This window comes from Esox lucius, chromosome 12 (genome assembly GCF_011004845.1).
Source record: "Esox lucius isolate fEsoLuc1 chromosome 12, fEsoLuc1.pri, whole genome shotgun sequence".
NCBI lineage: Eukaryota > Metazoa > Chordata > Actinopteri > Esociformes > Esocidae > Esox > Esox lucius.
The window spans coordinates 36559538-36576023 of record NC_047580.1 but is presented as its reverse complement, the minus strand read 5'-3'; the positions used below and the strand labels follow the sequence as shown (position 1 = coordinate 36576023).

Below are 16486 nucleotides of genomic sequence, written 5' to 3'. Positions count from 1 at the left end.
AAGGCAAATATGTGTTGTAACATTTCTGTTGAGTTATAACCCTAAAAAGGGATTTGTTTGGCCTTTGCCTGCCATAATAACATAAACAAAAAAACATTGTTAAAGTAAATTAAGTTAAATTATGAAAACGGTGTTGCATGGAAAATAAATGTGCATGAATATAATTTGCAAGTTAACAGAGTTAGCTATGTTGTGTGTTTTTTAGGCATGTTGGTTAAAAAAGTAATCTGGCCCACGATGCTCTCAGGCATTTTCAGTGTGGCCCCCCAGTGAAAGATATAGCCCACCTCTGATCTACAGGCACCATTCATTCCTGGTGACCGTAAGAAATACCAGAACTTTTGGGACACTGGTCAGATTCACCAACCTTTAAGCCACTTTGCCTCCCCATATTACTTTACTGTTTCATGTAAACGCATAATAATGTCGAAATCTCAATGGCCTGACTGTAAGTCTAAAAATAGGCTATGACTCTAGGATGAACCAACTTGACAAACTGGCTAGTTCACTTTTCCTCTCCTGCCGCTGTTGTGTGTGCAGACATTGTACCTCGACGTTGTTAACAATGAAAATGAATAAAAAGGAGTGGAAGTTTTGCTGAACAGACGTTGAGCGCACTTACAAACCAGGAAGTACCGGGAGATATGAAACCGAGCAGCTCGCTCTTATACTGCTGAGCTGAGCGCCGCATTACGCACTGGAAATCAGAACTTTAACAATTTAACCCGGTGAAAGGTGATTTATTTTAACACAATTGTGCGTACAACGCGAAGTGGCTTGATGTGACAGCAACACTCCACTCAGGATACGCACAGCAACGTCACATAGCGACAGGTGAGTTGTGACCTTACACGATTTGTCTTAGTTAATCTTTACATGTTTTTAACGTGCTTATTGATCTTCGGAATAGTTCCTGTTTGTCTGTCTTGGAAATTGTTGGTTGTGTGGTGCTTAGCTTATTGTTATGAAATGACTACTGTCACAATAAAATTACATCACTAGGATTTAGCTGCTGTATGACTTACCATGTAGGGTTAGTCTCGCGGACATAAATGAAGCCTAGTCCAGGACTAAAATCATGGTCAGTGGACAACTCCAATAGTCTAGTCCCGTGGTTGTTTTCCATGGACGTCCCAGATATCCCAGAGAAACGTCTTCTGTGATAAGGCTTTGAGAGCTGTGTAATGTCCATAACAACTGACAGGTCCAGGCTTGGTGTGACCTAGGTGGTATATTACGGTACCTTCAGATATGCTAAATAAGGGGACAAATCCCAAGCGGTTATTGCTTGCGAATTATAACTGAGAAAGTTAAAAAGGTTCAAATGTCATATTTTTAGCATGTGTGGTTTGATCCTTATTTGTAACTTGTTCAGACATTAGTCACAATGCAAGATTGTCGAGTTTACAAAGAACTGAATATAATATTCTCAGTGACAATAAAAGTGATTCAGCAAATTAATTACAATTAAGTTCTATCAGTCCGAAAATAGCCAACCAAAACAAACATTTTCTGTTCAAACTGTGCATACATTGCTGAGAATTTGGGACATTACATTTTGTAATATTTTATAGATAAGAATATATATCAGTGCCAATAATTGGTTCCTGTCCTTTTATACGCATCAGTGAAGAACTGTATTACTAGTAAATAATGTAAGTTCATTTTTTCAGCATACAATATTTGTTGTACACTGCTCAAAAAAATTAAGGGAACACGTAATCATCACAGTATAACACCAGTTTTGGTGCAAATGAAAAGTGAAAACTGGAGCACAGGAGAGGCAACAGCAAGATAACCCCCAAAGAAGGAATGGTTTTGCAGGTGGTGGCCACAGACACTTGCTCTCTCCTTATCCTTCCTGACTGATTCTTCTCTAGTTTTGTGTTTTGCTAGTGTCCTTGTCACTACTGGTAGCATGAGGCGGTACCTGCAGCCCATTCAGGTTGTACAGGTAGTCCAGCTCCTCCAGGATGGCACATCCATACGTGCCGTCACAAGAAGGTTTGCTGTGTCTCCCAGTACAGTCTCAAGAGCATGGAGGAGATACCAAGAGATGGGTCGTTACACGAGGAGAGCTGGACAGGCCCATATAAGTGCATCAGCCCAGCTGTAGGACCGGTATCTGCTCCTTTGAGTGAGGAGGAACAGGAGGAGCACTGTCAGAGCCCTACAAAATGACCTCAAGCAGGCTACTGGTGTGCATGTTTCTGACCAAACTGTCAGATTCAGACTCCATGAGGGCCCAACGTCCTCTAGTGGGACCTGTGCTCACAGCCCAGCACTGTGCAGCTTGATTGGCATTCGCCAGAGAACACCAGAATTGGCAGGTCTGCCGTTAGCGTCCCTTTCTCCTCACAGATGAGAGCAGGTTCACACTGAGCACATGACAGACGTGAAAGAGTCTGGAGACGCCATGGTGAACATTATGCTGCCTGCAACATCATCCAGCATGACCGGTTTGGCTGTGGCTCATTGATGGTCTGGGGAGGCATATCCTTGGAGGGTCGCACAGACCTCCACGTGCTAGCCAACGGTACCCTGACTGCAGTTAGATCCCGGGAGGAAATCCTCAGACCCATCGTCAGAACTTACACTGGTGCAGTGGGCCCTGGGTTCCTCCTGGTGCAGGACAATGCCCAGCCTCGTGGCCAGAGTGTGTAGGCAGTTCCTAGATGAAGAAGGCATTGATTCCATTGACTGGCCCTCACGTTCCCCAGACCTGAATTAAATTGCAAATCTCTGGGATGTAATGTTTTGGTGCATGCGACGCCACCAAGTAGTGGCACAGACTGTCCAGGAGCTCACTGATGCCCTGATCCAGGTCTGGGAGGAGAACCCCCAGGACCCCCCCTCCACCGTCTCATCAGGAGCACGCCCAGATGTTGTCGAGTGCATACAGGCACGTGGGGCCCATACACACTACTGAGTCACATTATGAGTTGCCGTGATGAAATTCATGCAGATTGGAAGAGCCTGTAATTTCAATTAGATTAGATTTTTGGTGTAAGTTTGATTAGGAGGTGACTAAACAGTTCTCATAAGCTTGCATACCCTGGCAGAAGTTGTGACATTTTGGCATTGGTTTTGATCTTTTTTTGACTGAAAATATGACTGATCATGCAAAAAATAATAGGTATTTTATTTGAGAATAGTGATCATATGAAGCCATTTATTATCACATAGTTGTTTGGCTCCTTTTTAAATCATAATGATAACAGAAATCACCCAAAGGGCCCTGATCAAAAGTTTACATACCCTTGAATGTTTGGCCTTGTTACAGACACACAAGGTGACACACAGGTGAAAATGGCAATTAAAGGTGAATTTTCCACACCTGTGGCTTTTAAAATTGCAATTAGTGTCTGTGTATAAATAGTCAATGAGTTTGTTCGCTCTCACGTGGATGCATTGAGCAGGCTAGATACTGAGCCATGGGAAGTAGAAAAGAACTGTCAAAAGACCTGTGTAACAACGTAATGGAACTTTATAAAGATGAAAAAGGATATAAAGATAAAGATATCTAAAGCCTTGCAAATGCCAGTCAGACAATTTGCATTCTTCTGCACAATAACTGCACATGGGATGCTCTTGGACTTTCCAACACGACAATGACCCTAAGCACAAGACCAAGTTGACTCTCCAGTGGTTACAGCAGAAAAAGGTGAAGGTTCTGGAGTGGCCATCAAAGTCTCCTGACCTTAATATCATCCAGCCACTCTGGGGAGATCTCAAATGTGCGGTTTATGCCAAACGACCAAAGACTTTGCATGACCTGGAGGCATTTTGCCAAGACGAATGGGTAGCTATACCATGTGCAAGAATTCGGGGCCTCATTCTGTTATGAGCTACAGTTGAATGTGAATCCCATAAGAAATAAAAGACATGTTTCGCCTGCTCTCTCATGTTTTATTTATAAATGGTACATATATTACCAATTCTCCAAGGGTATGCAAATGTTTTGGGTACAACTGTATTTGCATGGATAATTTTGAGTGCAGTGAAAGTATTGTAACTGAAAAGGTGTCACAAACAATCACCTGTTCCTTATTTTCCTTCAGTTGAAATGCCTGTCTGATAACACACAAGTAGCGTAGACAACAGACATTTTTTTGTCTTTTAAGGCTGTTTGTTACTAAAGCATGTTTTACACCCTGGGTGTCTTTTTAACTGCCAGACATAAAGCTATACAGGAAGAAATGAAAATTCCAAAACCATTGGATTGAGGACTAAGAACACAGAACAGTAAACATCTGTTCCCTAACCTTCACTTTAACCCTAACCTTAACCTTAATAACCTAACTATTATACCTAAACATTGCTCTAATACCAATACCTACACCTAACCTGTATTGCCTTAACTTAGCCCTAACCCTAATGCCTAATTCTACATTTCACTCTAAACCTAACACCTAAGCCGGAAAATAAAGTTTTCCCATGTAGGGAAGTCCCCACAAGTTAAATATTGAATGTTTTACTTACCTTCTAGAGGATTTTAGTCCACTGGTGTTCTCAGAAGTAAAACAATCCCACACAAACAGTCAGGGTTATCCAGGGTTAACCGTGCAGTGAGTTAGCCAGGTTAACCATGTTATTATGTGTATGTCATTAGGGATGATGCGGTCAGTTGGCCAGGTTAACCATGTTATTATGTGTATGTCATTAGGAAGGATGCGGTCAGTTGGCCAGGTTAACCATGTTATTATGTGTATGTCATTAGGAAGGATGCGGTCAGTTGGCCAGGTTAACCATGTTATTATGTGTATGTCATTAGGAAGGATGCGGTCAGTTGGCCAGGTTAACCATGTTAATATGTGTATGTCATTAGGGATGATGTGGTCAGTTGGCCAGGTTAACCATGTTATTATGTGTATGTCATTAGGGATGATGCGGTGTTCCTGTAAGAAGAGCATTACTGTGGGAGCAGTGCTTTTTCTCCTCACTATTCTCTACCTCAGGAGCACCGTGAGTACAAACAAACAAATACACTTGTATCCATAAACAAACACACACACACACACACAAATAAACACGTATAAACTTACACACCTGAGTTACCCTGGTCAGATTAACATAAGCAATGCCAAGTCACTTTTTGCAGTGTGGCAGTTATACACTCACCTAAAGGATTGCGGCAATCCTGTGGGCGAAAATGCCTTGTTGATGCTAGAGGTCAGAGGAGAATGGGCCGACTGATTCAAGCTGATAGAAGAGCAACTTTGACTGAAATAACCACTCGTTACAACTGAGGTATGCATTCAAAGCATTTGTGAAGCCACAACACGCACAACCTTGAGGCGGATGGGCTACAATAGCAGAACACCCCACCGGGTACCACTCATCTCCACTACAAATAGGAAAAAGAGGCTACAATTTGCACGAGCTCACCAAAATTGGACAGTTGAAGACTGGAAGAATGTAGCCTGGTCTGATGAGTCTCGATTACTGTTGAGACATTCAGATGGTAGAGTCAGAATTTGGTGTAAACAGAATGAGAACATGGATCCATCATGCCTTGTTACCACTGTGCAGGCTGGTGGTGGTGGTGTAATGGTGTGGGGGATGTTTTCTTGGCACACTTTAGGCCCCTTAGTGCCAATTGGGCATGGTTTAAATGCCACGGCCTACCTGAGCATTGTTTCTGACCATGTCCATCCCTTTATGGCCACCATGTACCCATCCTCTGATGGCTACTTCCAGCAGGATAATGCACCATGTCACAAAGCTCAAATCATTTCAAATTGGTTTCTTGAACATGACAATGAGTTCACTGTACTGAAATGGCCCCCACAGTCACCAGATCTCAACCCAATAGAGCATCTTTGGGATGTGGTGGAACGGGAGCTTCGTGCCCTGAATGTGCATCCCACAAATCTCCATCAACTGCAAGATACTATCCTATCAATATGGGCCAACATTTCTAAAGAATGCTTTCAGCACCTTGTTGAATCAATGCCATGTAGAATTAAGGCAGTTCTGAAGGCGAAAGGGGGTCAAACACAATATTATTATGGTGTTCCTAATAATCCTTTAGGTGAGTGTATTTCCAGACTTCCTCTGTATAGTAGAGTTAACTGCAAAGTAAAGGTTTGTAGTATCTACTGGACCTTTTATTTATAATAGTATTAGACAGACCATCAGAACCACACAGTCTAACAAGGACTCTGTACCGTCACCATGATTACCAAGACTTGGTTATTATGTCGCAATTTAATACAATTGATCAAAAATCCCTAGAAGAAACAGTTTGACATCTTAAAGCTTTCACTTGCTGTCTCAGGCTTATAAAATATATAAATAACTCTATAACAATGGACCTACAGCAAATAGTTAATAGCTCTCTGCAATCAGGCATTTTCCCAACATCTCTAAAAACAGCTGCCATTAAGCCCATATTAAAAAAGAAAACACTGAATGCATCTATAATGAACAACTATAGACCTGTATCAAATCTCCTTTTTATTGCCAAGTAGGTTGTCTTAAATCAACTCAAGCGGTCTCTTAGAAAATTTAAGTCAGGCTTGACACTCTAGCCCAGGCATGGGCAACCGGTGGCCCACAGGCTGCATGTGGCCCCCACTCTCTCTTTGTGTTGCCCTCAGATTAATTTGGAAAACAGTAAAAGGATGTAAACACAAAAAAAAAATGTGAAAAAAATTATAAATGTATACATATGTTGGAACCTTAAATTTGTTGGAACCAAATTCTATGCTGGAAACAAAACATGAAATAGACTTTAAATAATTTTTTGCCTTTTTACATATAAAACAGTAATTTCAGGCTCTCAGAAAGCTGTTGTGATGTCCCTCTTGAGAGTGTAACTGTGTGTGTGGTGATGTAAGCCAAAATATCATAGTGAAAACAGCCAAAAAACCTAAAGCGTTCAAAGGGTTAAAAATTACATATAATACATGGACGTGTGTGTGTTCCAAGTTAATCTGCTGATGACCAGTACATATATTCTGTGGCCCCTACCACCATCCAAGTTGCCCATCCCTGCTGTACATCATAGAACACTTCTAGATAGGCTGGAAAATTGGGTAGGACTCTACGGGACAGTCCTTAATTGGTTTAGGTCTTATTTAGATGGCTGGAGTTACTTTGTCGCCATTGGTAATCATGAATCTGATAGGGTGGCTATAACATGTGGAGTTCCCCAGGGATCAGTTCTTGTTCCGCTTCTGGGCCAATTTCTACAGAACAACAACATTAACTACCTATGCTGATGATACTCAAATATATATGGCTCTCGAACCATATGACAACAGCTCAATAGACTCTCTGTGTCACTGTATAGAGCACATAAATACCTGGATGAACCAAAATTGTCTACAATTAAACCAAGATAAAACAGATTATTGTGTTTGGCAACAAAAATAAGAGAACTAGTATTAGTAAAGAGCGGAATTCTCGGGCCCTTAAAACCAGGGATCAAGTGCATAATCTTGGTGTTCTGATAGACTCAGACCTCACATTTAACAGTCATATCAAATCGGTTACCAAAACAGCATTCTATCATCTAAAAAATATAGCCAGAATCAAAGGCCTGGTATCCCAAAAAGATCAAGAGAAGCTCATCCATGCTTTTATCTCTAGCAGGGTTGAATACTGTAATGACCTCTTAACTGAACTCCCCAAAAAGACTATAAAACAGCTGCAGCTCATTCAGAATGCTGCTGCTAGAATGTTAACCGGAACCAAGAGAACAGAGCACATCACTCCGTTCTTAAATCTTTGCACTGGCTTCCAGTCAGTTACAGAATAGATTTGGTGCTTTTGGTCTATAAATCACTGAATGGTTTAGGCCCCGAATACATTTCCAGAATAAAAACAAAAGGTGCAGTGGTCTTAATGTTTTCCGTAGCTGTAAATCGAGCAGGGCTCTTAGATCCATGAACACAATACATTCGCCTAGCCAGGGATGACATTTTCCCTGTTGCCTAGCCAGGGATGACATTTTCCCCGTTGCCTAGCCAGGGATGACATTTTCCCCGTTGCCTAGCCAGGGATGACCTTTTCCCTGTTGCCTAGCCAGGGATGACATTTTCCCTGTTGCCTAGCCAGGGATGACATTGCCTGTGATGTGGATGAGGAGGCCAGACCCTAACAGAATACATTATGGCCACCTTGGTGACCCTCCTGCCTCTTCTGCAAGCAACAGAAGAGGCATGGGTGGATATTGAATTGTAGAGGCGTTGCTAGGATCACAATACTTTCGCCTAGCTGGGGATGACATTTTCCCCTTTGCCTAGCCAGGGATGACATTTTCCCCATTGCCTAGCCAGGGATGATCTGGCAACAAAGGTTTGTTACAGAGATACAAGGTAACATGGAGCTAACAGGTAAGTAACGGGGATTGTTACAGAGATACAAGGTAACATGGAGCTAACAGGTAAGTAACGGGGATTGTTACAGAGATACAAGGTAACATGGAGCTAACAGGTAAGTTACGGGGATTGTTACAGAGGCAGAACTGTCAAATTCTGACCATTACTAGTGGAAACAATATGAACGTTTGTGGAAAGAACAATGGATATCCAAGGAACCAGTAGGTACACTGGAAATACGCATGAAATAAAAGTATAACAACGTTTGAAAAGCGAGAAGGATAATGCTGTATTGCACGTTAATAATACAACAGCATTGCAGTAAAACTACATGGTGTAGAATTGTAAATACAGGGGAATTTAACAGTTGAGTTGTGCTGAAACAACAGTAATGTCAATGTGACAGGTAGTACCGTTCCTTCAAGAATCAGACCATCCCTTTCAGGAGACACCTTGGAGCCCGATGTGGTAATCAGGAAGATCCCAGGGTATTTCAGATGTGGGGACTTGGTGACCAGGGAGGCTTTTGTTTGGGGTGCAGGAAGATGGTAACGTCTGTGTTCCGGTGTTAAGGACCGGCAGTTGGAACTGGAAGAAACCATGGCATCGCAGGACTGGACCGCTGCGTTTCATGTCATCGCAGGACTGGACAGCTGCGTTTTTAGAGTTTTGTTCAGTTCTTTGATTAGTCAAGGTTAGTTTGGGCTCATGGCACGGAGAGTGGTAGGATTAAGTGAATGTCACCTTCACTACTTCCACCAATGGTCGTGTGTGTGTGTGTGTGTCTCCACAGTCACTGTGGTGCAGGGTCTTTGGGTTCTTAGTGTAATTCTCCCTCGCCGTAAGCCCTGCCCTCACCCTCCTGTTGTGTTGACCTTTGTTAATTGCTTCGATCCATTCTGTTTAATGCTTTTTAATTAGAATAAGAAAATAAAGCTTCTGGTACATTATTAATACCTTTTTAATATGGTCCATTGTGATATGAAAAATAAGGCCTTTGAACTGGAAAGCGTTCTTTTGTGCGGTTCCGCGCCGTAAGCCCTTCTCACTCCTTGTCCCATGGTAAGGAAATACAGGAGTGCAGCACCTAAACTGATAATGGGTACAGTGATTGCCACATTCTGACATGCTTTTCATTCTATTGTTTTGTGGAACTTTCCTTATAGTTTCCTTTTTATTACAGCATAAACGAACAAACAATAAATGGGTGAGTAGCATGCCCTTATCTTGTGTTGCCAAGCTTTTCCCTAGAACTTTCCTTGCAGTTACCTTTTGCCGGTCCCCATGGGGCAAAAGTCAATTTCCGACTCAGGGTTTAGGTTTAGGGTCAAACTTACAATTCATTATAGAGTTTGAATTGGGGTTTCTTTAAGGTCCAGGTGTTTTTGGTTAAGTTTAGGGTTAAGGTTATGCATTACATCTAGGTAAAGTTTAGGAATAAATGTTACTTTATTGAGATTAGGGTAAGGGTTAGATTAGGGTTAGTTTAAGGTTAGGGTTAAGATTAGGGCAAAGGAGCATGCAATTTCTATTTTCTGGTCCCCATGAGGATAGCCATACAAATTTATGTATGTGTGTGTTCATCCCAGGATTTGGAGGAGGCAACGGAGGAGATGGATGAGTGGCATTGGCCTGTTTCCAGTGTGTCATGGGTAGACCAAGGACAGTATCTGCCGCTCAACGTCTCCTATAAGCTTCTGGCTGGAACACCCCCAACTGAACAGAGTAAACAAACCCCTCCCCTAATGTCTCCCTCCTCTCCTGATGTCTCTCTTCTTCTCCTCTCCTGATGTCTCTCTTCTTCTCCTCCCCTGATGTCTCTCTTCTCCTCTCCTGATGTCACTCTTCTCCTCCCCTGATGTCTCTCTTCTCCTCCCCTAATGTCTCCCTCCTCTCCTGATGTCTCTCTTCTTCTCCTCTCCTGATGTCTCTCTTCTCCTTCCCTGATGTCTCATCCTCTCCTGATGTCTCTCTTCTTCTCCTCTCCTGATGTCTCTCTTCTTCTCCTCCCCTGATGTCTCTCTTCTCCTCTCCTGATGTCACTCTTCTCCTCCCCTGATGTCTCTCTTCTCCTCCCCTGATGTCTCTCTTCTCCTCCCCTGATGTCTCTCTTCTCCTCTCCTGATGTCTCTCTTCTCCTTCCCTGATGTCTCCTCCTCTCCTGATGTCTCTCTTCTTCTCCTCTCCTGATGTCACTCTTCTCCTCCCCTGATGTCTCTCTTCTCCTCTCCTGATGTCACTCTTCTCCTCCCCTGATGTCTCTCTTCTCCTCCCCTGATGTCTCTCTTCTCTTCCCTGATGTCTCCTCCTTCCCTGATGTCTCTCTTCTCCTCTCCTGATGTCTCTCTTCTCCTCTCCTGATGTCACTCTTCTCCTCTCCTGATGTCTCTCTTCTTCTGGATTGGATGAAAGTCAATCTAGTTTAATGTGGACAAGATGAAGGAGCTGATCATCAATGGAAATGTAATTCCAACATTCCATCCACTCTCTCTGAAGAACTAACCAGTGGAGGTGGTTCAGTGTTTAAAATATCTGTATGATTATCTAAGCTCTACAGAGAATCCAGTCTTTAACATAAGAAGGCAGTTTTTAACCAGGAATGCAATTTTTAACCAGGAAACATGGGGTATGGGGTCAGCAGATCATTTATGGAGAAGGTGTACTGCAGTCTGGTGGAGGGCAGCCTAACATTCAACATGATGGTTGGGCATGAAACAAAAAACAAGCTGACTTGATTACTGAACGCACAACATTAAAATAATGACACAGACATTAAAATAAACCTGGAAAGGGTTACAGACCCCTTCCATCTGTTATACAAGACAACAGACAGGATGTCATTAGAGAGCCCTTCCATCTGTTATACAAGACAACAGACAGGATGTCATTAGAGACCCCTTACATCTGTTACACAAGACAACAGACAGGATGTCATTAGAGACCCCTTCCATCTGTTACACAAGACAACAGACAGGATGTCATTAGAGAGCCCTTCCATCTGTTACACAAGACAACAGACAGGATGTCATTAGAGATCCCTTCCATCTGTTACACAAGACAACAGACAGGATGTCATTAGAGACCCCTTCCATCTGTTACACAAGACAACAGACAGGATGTCATTAGAGAGCCCTTCCATCTGTTATACAAGACAACAGACAGGATGTCATTAGAGAGCCCTTCCCTCTGTTACACAAGACAACAGACAGGATGTCATTAGAGACCCCTTCCATCTGTTACACAAGACAACAGACAGGATGTCATTAGAGAGCCCTTACATCTGTTACACAAGACAACAGACAGGATGTCATTAGAGACCCCTTCCATCTGTTATACAAGACAACAGACAGGATGTCATTAGAGACCCCTTCCATCTGTTATCTGTTAGGAAATCAAATGGCTTATACAGATACCCAGCTTATAACCCAAAAGGAACAAGAAGATATTGACATACGGTGGCTTGGAAATACTCCCTCGAAAAGTAAAAACCTAGAAAAAGACCAGGCTTTTGGGGCAGTTCAGTCCTCTACCTGCTAACTCTCCTCTCCAGAGTACCTGGCAGTTCTCCTCTCTACAGAGTACCTGGCAGTTCTCCTCTCTACAGAGTACCTGGCAGTTCTCCTCTCTCCAGAGTACCTGGCAGTTCTCCTCCCTCCAGAGTACCTGACTGTTCTCCTCTCTCCAGAGTACCTGGCTGTTCTCATCTCTCCAGAGTACTTGGCAGTTCTCCTCTCTCCAGAGTACCTGGCAGTTCTCCTCTCTCCAGAGTACCTGACTGTTCTCCTCTCTCCAGAGTACCTGACTGTTCTCCTCTCTCCAGAGTACCTGACTGTTCTCCTCTCTCCAGAGTACCTGGCAGTTTTCCTCTCTCCAGAGTACCTGGCAGTTCTCCTCTCTCCAGAGTACCTGGCAGTTCTCCTCTCTTCAGAGTACCTGGCAGTTCTCCTCTCTTCAGAGTACCTGACTGTTCTCCTCTCTCCAGAGTACCTGACTGTTCTCCTCTCTCCAGAGTACCTGACTGTTCTCCTCTCTCCAGAGTACCTGACTGTTCTCCTCTCTCCAGAGTACCCACTCATCCGTCTTCTCAATCTCTCTCCAGAGTACCTGACCATTGGCCTGTGTTCAGTGAGTCGTCCTAAAGATGGCTACCTGATCTCCACGCTGTCGTCAGTTTTCTCCCACTCCTCTGCCACAGAGCTGAGTGCCATGCTGGTGGTGGTGCTGCTGGCTGACTTTGATTTCAAGTGGAGAAAGAGCACAGTGAAAGAGATCAGGGCCAACTTCCCTTCCCAGCTGGAGCAGGGTCAGCTAATAGTGGTGCATGTCCCTAAACACTTCTACCCACCACTGACAGGTACACACTCCTGGTTACCCACCACTGACAGGTACACACACCTGGTTACCCACCACTGACAGGTACACACTCCTGGTTACCCACCACTGACAGGTACACACTCCTGGTTACACACCGCTGACAGGTACACACTCCTGGTTACACACCACTGACAGGTACACACACCTGGTTACACACCGCTGACAGGTACACACACCTGGTTACACACCGCTGACAGTTACACACACCTGGTTACACACCGCTGACAGGTACACACACCTGGTTACACACCACTGACAGGTACACACACCTGGTTACACACCGCTGACAGGTACACACACCTGGTTACACACCACTGACAGGTACACACACCTGGTTACACACCGCTGACAGGTACACACACCTGGTTACACACCGCTGACAGGTACACACACCTGGTTACACACCGCTGACAGTTACACACACCTGGTTACACACCGCTGACAGGTACACACACCTGGTTACACACCACTGACAGGTACACACACCTGGTTACACACCGCTGACAGGTACACACACCTGGTTACACACCGCTGACAGGTACACACACCTGGTTACACACCGCTGACAGTTACACACACCTGGTTACACACCGCTGACAGGTACACACACCTGGTTACACACCGCTGACAGGTACACACACCTGGTTACACACCGCTGACAGGTACACACACCTGGTTACACACCGCTGACAGTTACACACACCTGGTTACACACCGCTGACAGGTACACACACCTGGTTACACACCACTGACAGGTACACACACCTGATAACTAACTAGTTGTTTAAATCTTCTAGGTCTGAAGAGGAACTTTAATGACCAGCCTGCGCGTGTGACTTTCCGCTCCAAACAGAACGTTGACTACAGCTTTCTGCTCCAGTATTGTGCAGGGTTGAGCCTGCTCTACCTTCAGCTAGAGGATGATGTCTCCTGCTCCAAAAACTTCCTGTCTGCCATCAGGGGGCGTGTCCAGCAACAAGAAAAGGCGGGCAGACGCTCCTGGGTCACTTTAGAGTTCTCTGCGCTGGGTTACATTGGGAAGCTGTACCATTCAGAACACCTACCGCTGCTCGCTCGCTTCCTCTTCCTGTTCTACCAGGAAATGCCCTGTGACTTCCTGTTCAGTCACTTCCGAGTGCTCTTGACCCAGGGGGAGGCCATCCGCTTCACGCCCTCTCTATTTCAACACATAGGAACTTTCTCCTCCTTCCAGGGCAGCTTCAACAAACTGAAGGATGTGGACTTTGAGGAAGACCTCTACTCCAACCCACTGGCTGATGTCTATACTGACATAACAGGTAAAACACTCATACTGACTGACATCTATACTGACATAACAGGTAAAACACTCATACTGACTGACATCTATACTGACATAACAGGTAAAACACTCATACTGACTGACATCTATACTGACATAACAGGTAAAACACATACTGACTGACATCTATACTGACATAACAGGTAAAATACTCATACTGACTGATATCTATACTGACATAACAGGTAAAATACTCATACTGACTGACATCTATACTGACATAACAGGTAAAACACATAATGACTGACATCAATACTGACATAACAGGTAAAACACTCATAATGACTGACATCTATACTGACATAACAGGTAAAACACTCATACTGACTGACATCTATACTGACACAACAGGTAAAACACAATGACTGACATCTATACTGACATAACAGGTAAAACACATAATGACTGACATCTATACTGACATAACAGGTAAAACACTCATACTGACTGACATCTATACTGACATAACAGGTAAAACACATAATGACTGACATCTATACTGACATAACAAGAAGTACACAGAATCATCCTTTGGCCTCCTTCCGGTCCTCTTTCCTTTAGTGTTTAATAATCAGCTGGCAGCTCTGGTCTGGCTATATCTAACCTTTGTCTGTCTGTGTGCGTCTTTGTGCGTCTCCAGTGTATAATGACCAAGTAGCAGCTCTGGCCTGGTCTCCTGGTACCAAAACATTTTTCTGGGGACAGAGTCCCTCTGCTGGAAACCACCTGACTGTTGTCTTCAAAGAGCCTGTGGTAGTTACATCCATTACCGTGGAGACAGGCTCAGCCGAGGGTCGTGACAGACTGGGCTCGGCAACTGTGGAGCTGGGAGTCCAGGCGATCGAGGAGGGAACCGGGAGGACATGCAAAGAGTTCTACATCATTGGAAGTCTTGATGGAGGGAAGATGAAGATGACTGACATCAACAAGAAGAGTGTTGGCATTGCCACTTCCTGTCTAAGGATACGAGTCACAGCTAGTCAGCAGGAATGGGTTATTATCAGGAAGATAAGAATCACCACTAAGGAGGAATGAACACACACAGACACACCCCTACAGACACACCCCTACAGACACACCCCATCACACAGACACACCCCATCACACACACACCCTATCATACACACACCCCATCACACACACACACACACCCCATCACACAGACACACCCCATCACACACCCCATCACACACACACACACCCCATCACACACACACACACCCCATCACACAGACACACCCCATCACACAGACAAACCCCTACAGACACACCCCATCACACACACACACACACACACACACCCCCCATCACATAGACACACCCCATCACACACACACACCCCATCACACAAACACACCCCTACAGACACACCCCATCACACACACACATACCCCATCACACAGACACACCCCTACAGACACACCCCATCACACACACACACACACCCCTACAGACACACCCCATCACACACACACACACACCCCATCACACAGACACAACCCTACAGACACACACCCCACCACATACACACAGACACACCCCTACAAACACACACCATCACACAGACACACCCCATCACACACATGCAACCTATCACACACACACCCAATCACACACACACACCCCATCACACACACACACCCCATCACACACACACCCCTACATAGACCCCCCCCCCACGCACACACCCGCAAAGCTCTTCCCCAGTGGAACAAGGCTCTCACTTAAACACTGGTTATGAACCCAGAATGTGTTTTTCCACATGATAATTGAAATACAATTATCCAATCTGCCCTGAGGAATCCGTACTTATTGATATGAAGAAGGTGAACGTCATTGTGGGGATGCTGGGCTTTGGCTACAACACTCAGTGTCATTAAAGAGGAAAAAGGACAATCAGACCCATTTGACAAAGTGCGTTCATTTCAACAGAATAAGGACAAAGACTCTTATTTAACTGCTGAAACCAAAGAAGGAATGAAGGTTGAGAATCATCACAAATCGCTCAAGTACATTTAAATTTTCTCTGAATTCTCCTTGGACTATTGATGTTTCTGTATTTGTTTACAACATGTTTGCTCAATATGTTGAGAAAGACAGTAGAGCAAATATGATAAAGGCCAGTGTGTTGAAAGAGACAGTAAAGGAAATGTGATAAAGATCAGTGTGTTCAGTGAGATAGTAGGCTAAATATGATAAAGGCCAATTTGTTGAGAGACAGTAAATATGATAAAACACAGTGTGTTGAGAGACAATGTGTTTAACTGGTCAGAAATCTAAAACCTAAGTATAAAACCATGTTTTACACTAAGCTGTTTTGGGCAACTATAAGTATAATACTAGTTTTGTGTTTGATTATTCTTTCTTTCTCGTATTGTTTAGCTACAGGGGATCAGCCATTATATATGATGAAAATAATGTCTTATGACTACTGGCCCCATGTAAGAGATGATTGCCTTAAAGT

At 44.0% G+C, this 16486-nt stretch overlaps 1 protein-coding gene across 4 annotated transcripts; it reads left to right on the top strand.

Moving 5' to 3' along the window:
* The first annotated feature begins 526 nt into the window (after positions 1-526).
* On the top strand, positions 527-15130 carry LOC105030750 (alpha-1,3-mannosyl-glycoprotein 4-beta-N-acetylglucosaminyltransferase C). Of its 4 annotated transcripts, XM_029124321.2 has the most exons (7): positions 527-834; positions 4883-4965; positions 9511-9534; positions 9917-10052; positions 12427-12681; positions 13499-13999; positions 14663-15130. In XM_029124321.2, the coding sequence occupies exons 2-7, from the start codon at positions 4885-4887 to the stop codon at positions 15055-15057; spliced, it is 1392 nt and encodes a 463-aa protein (XP_028980154.1). In that variant the 5' UTR covers positions 527-834; positions 4883-4884; the 3' UTR covers positions 15058-15130. The 4 variants fall into 4 exon arrangements, with proteins under 4 accessions (XP_028980154.1, XP_028980155.1, XP_034152051.1 ...); XM_029124322.2 differs by lacking the exon at positions 9511-9534; XM_034296160.1 differs by lacking the exons at positions 527-834; positions 4883-4965 and adding an exon at positions 7781-8324 and having other exon boundaries at positions 8375-9534.
* Positions 15131-16486: the final 1356 nt, after the last annotated feature.

Excerpts from the sequence above, each read along its gene's own strand:
- LOC105030750 (XM_029124321.2), top strand. The coding sequence starts at position 4,885 with ATGATGCGGTGTTCCTGTAAGAAGAGCATTACTGTGGGAGCAGTGCTT. Across the intron at positions 4,966-9,510 it reads TTCTCTACCTCAGGAGCACC|CATAAACGAACAAACAATAA; the intron begins GTGAGTACAAAC and ends TTTTTATTACAG. Across the intron at positions 12,682-13,498 it reads CTTCTACCCACCACTGACAG|GTCTGAAGAGGAACTTTAAT; the intron begins GTACACACTCCT and ends TAAATCTTCTAG.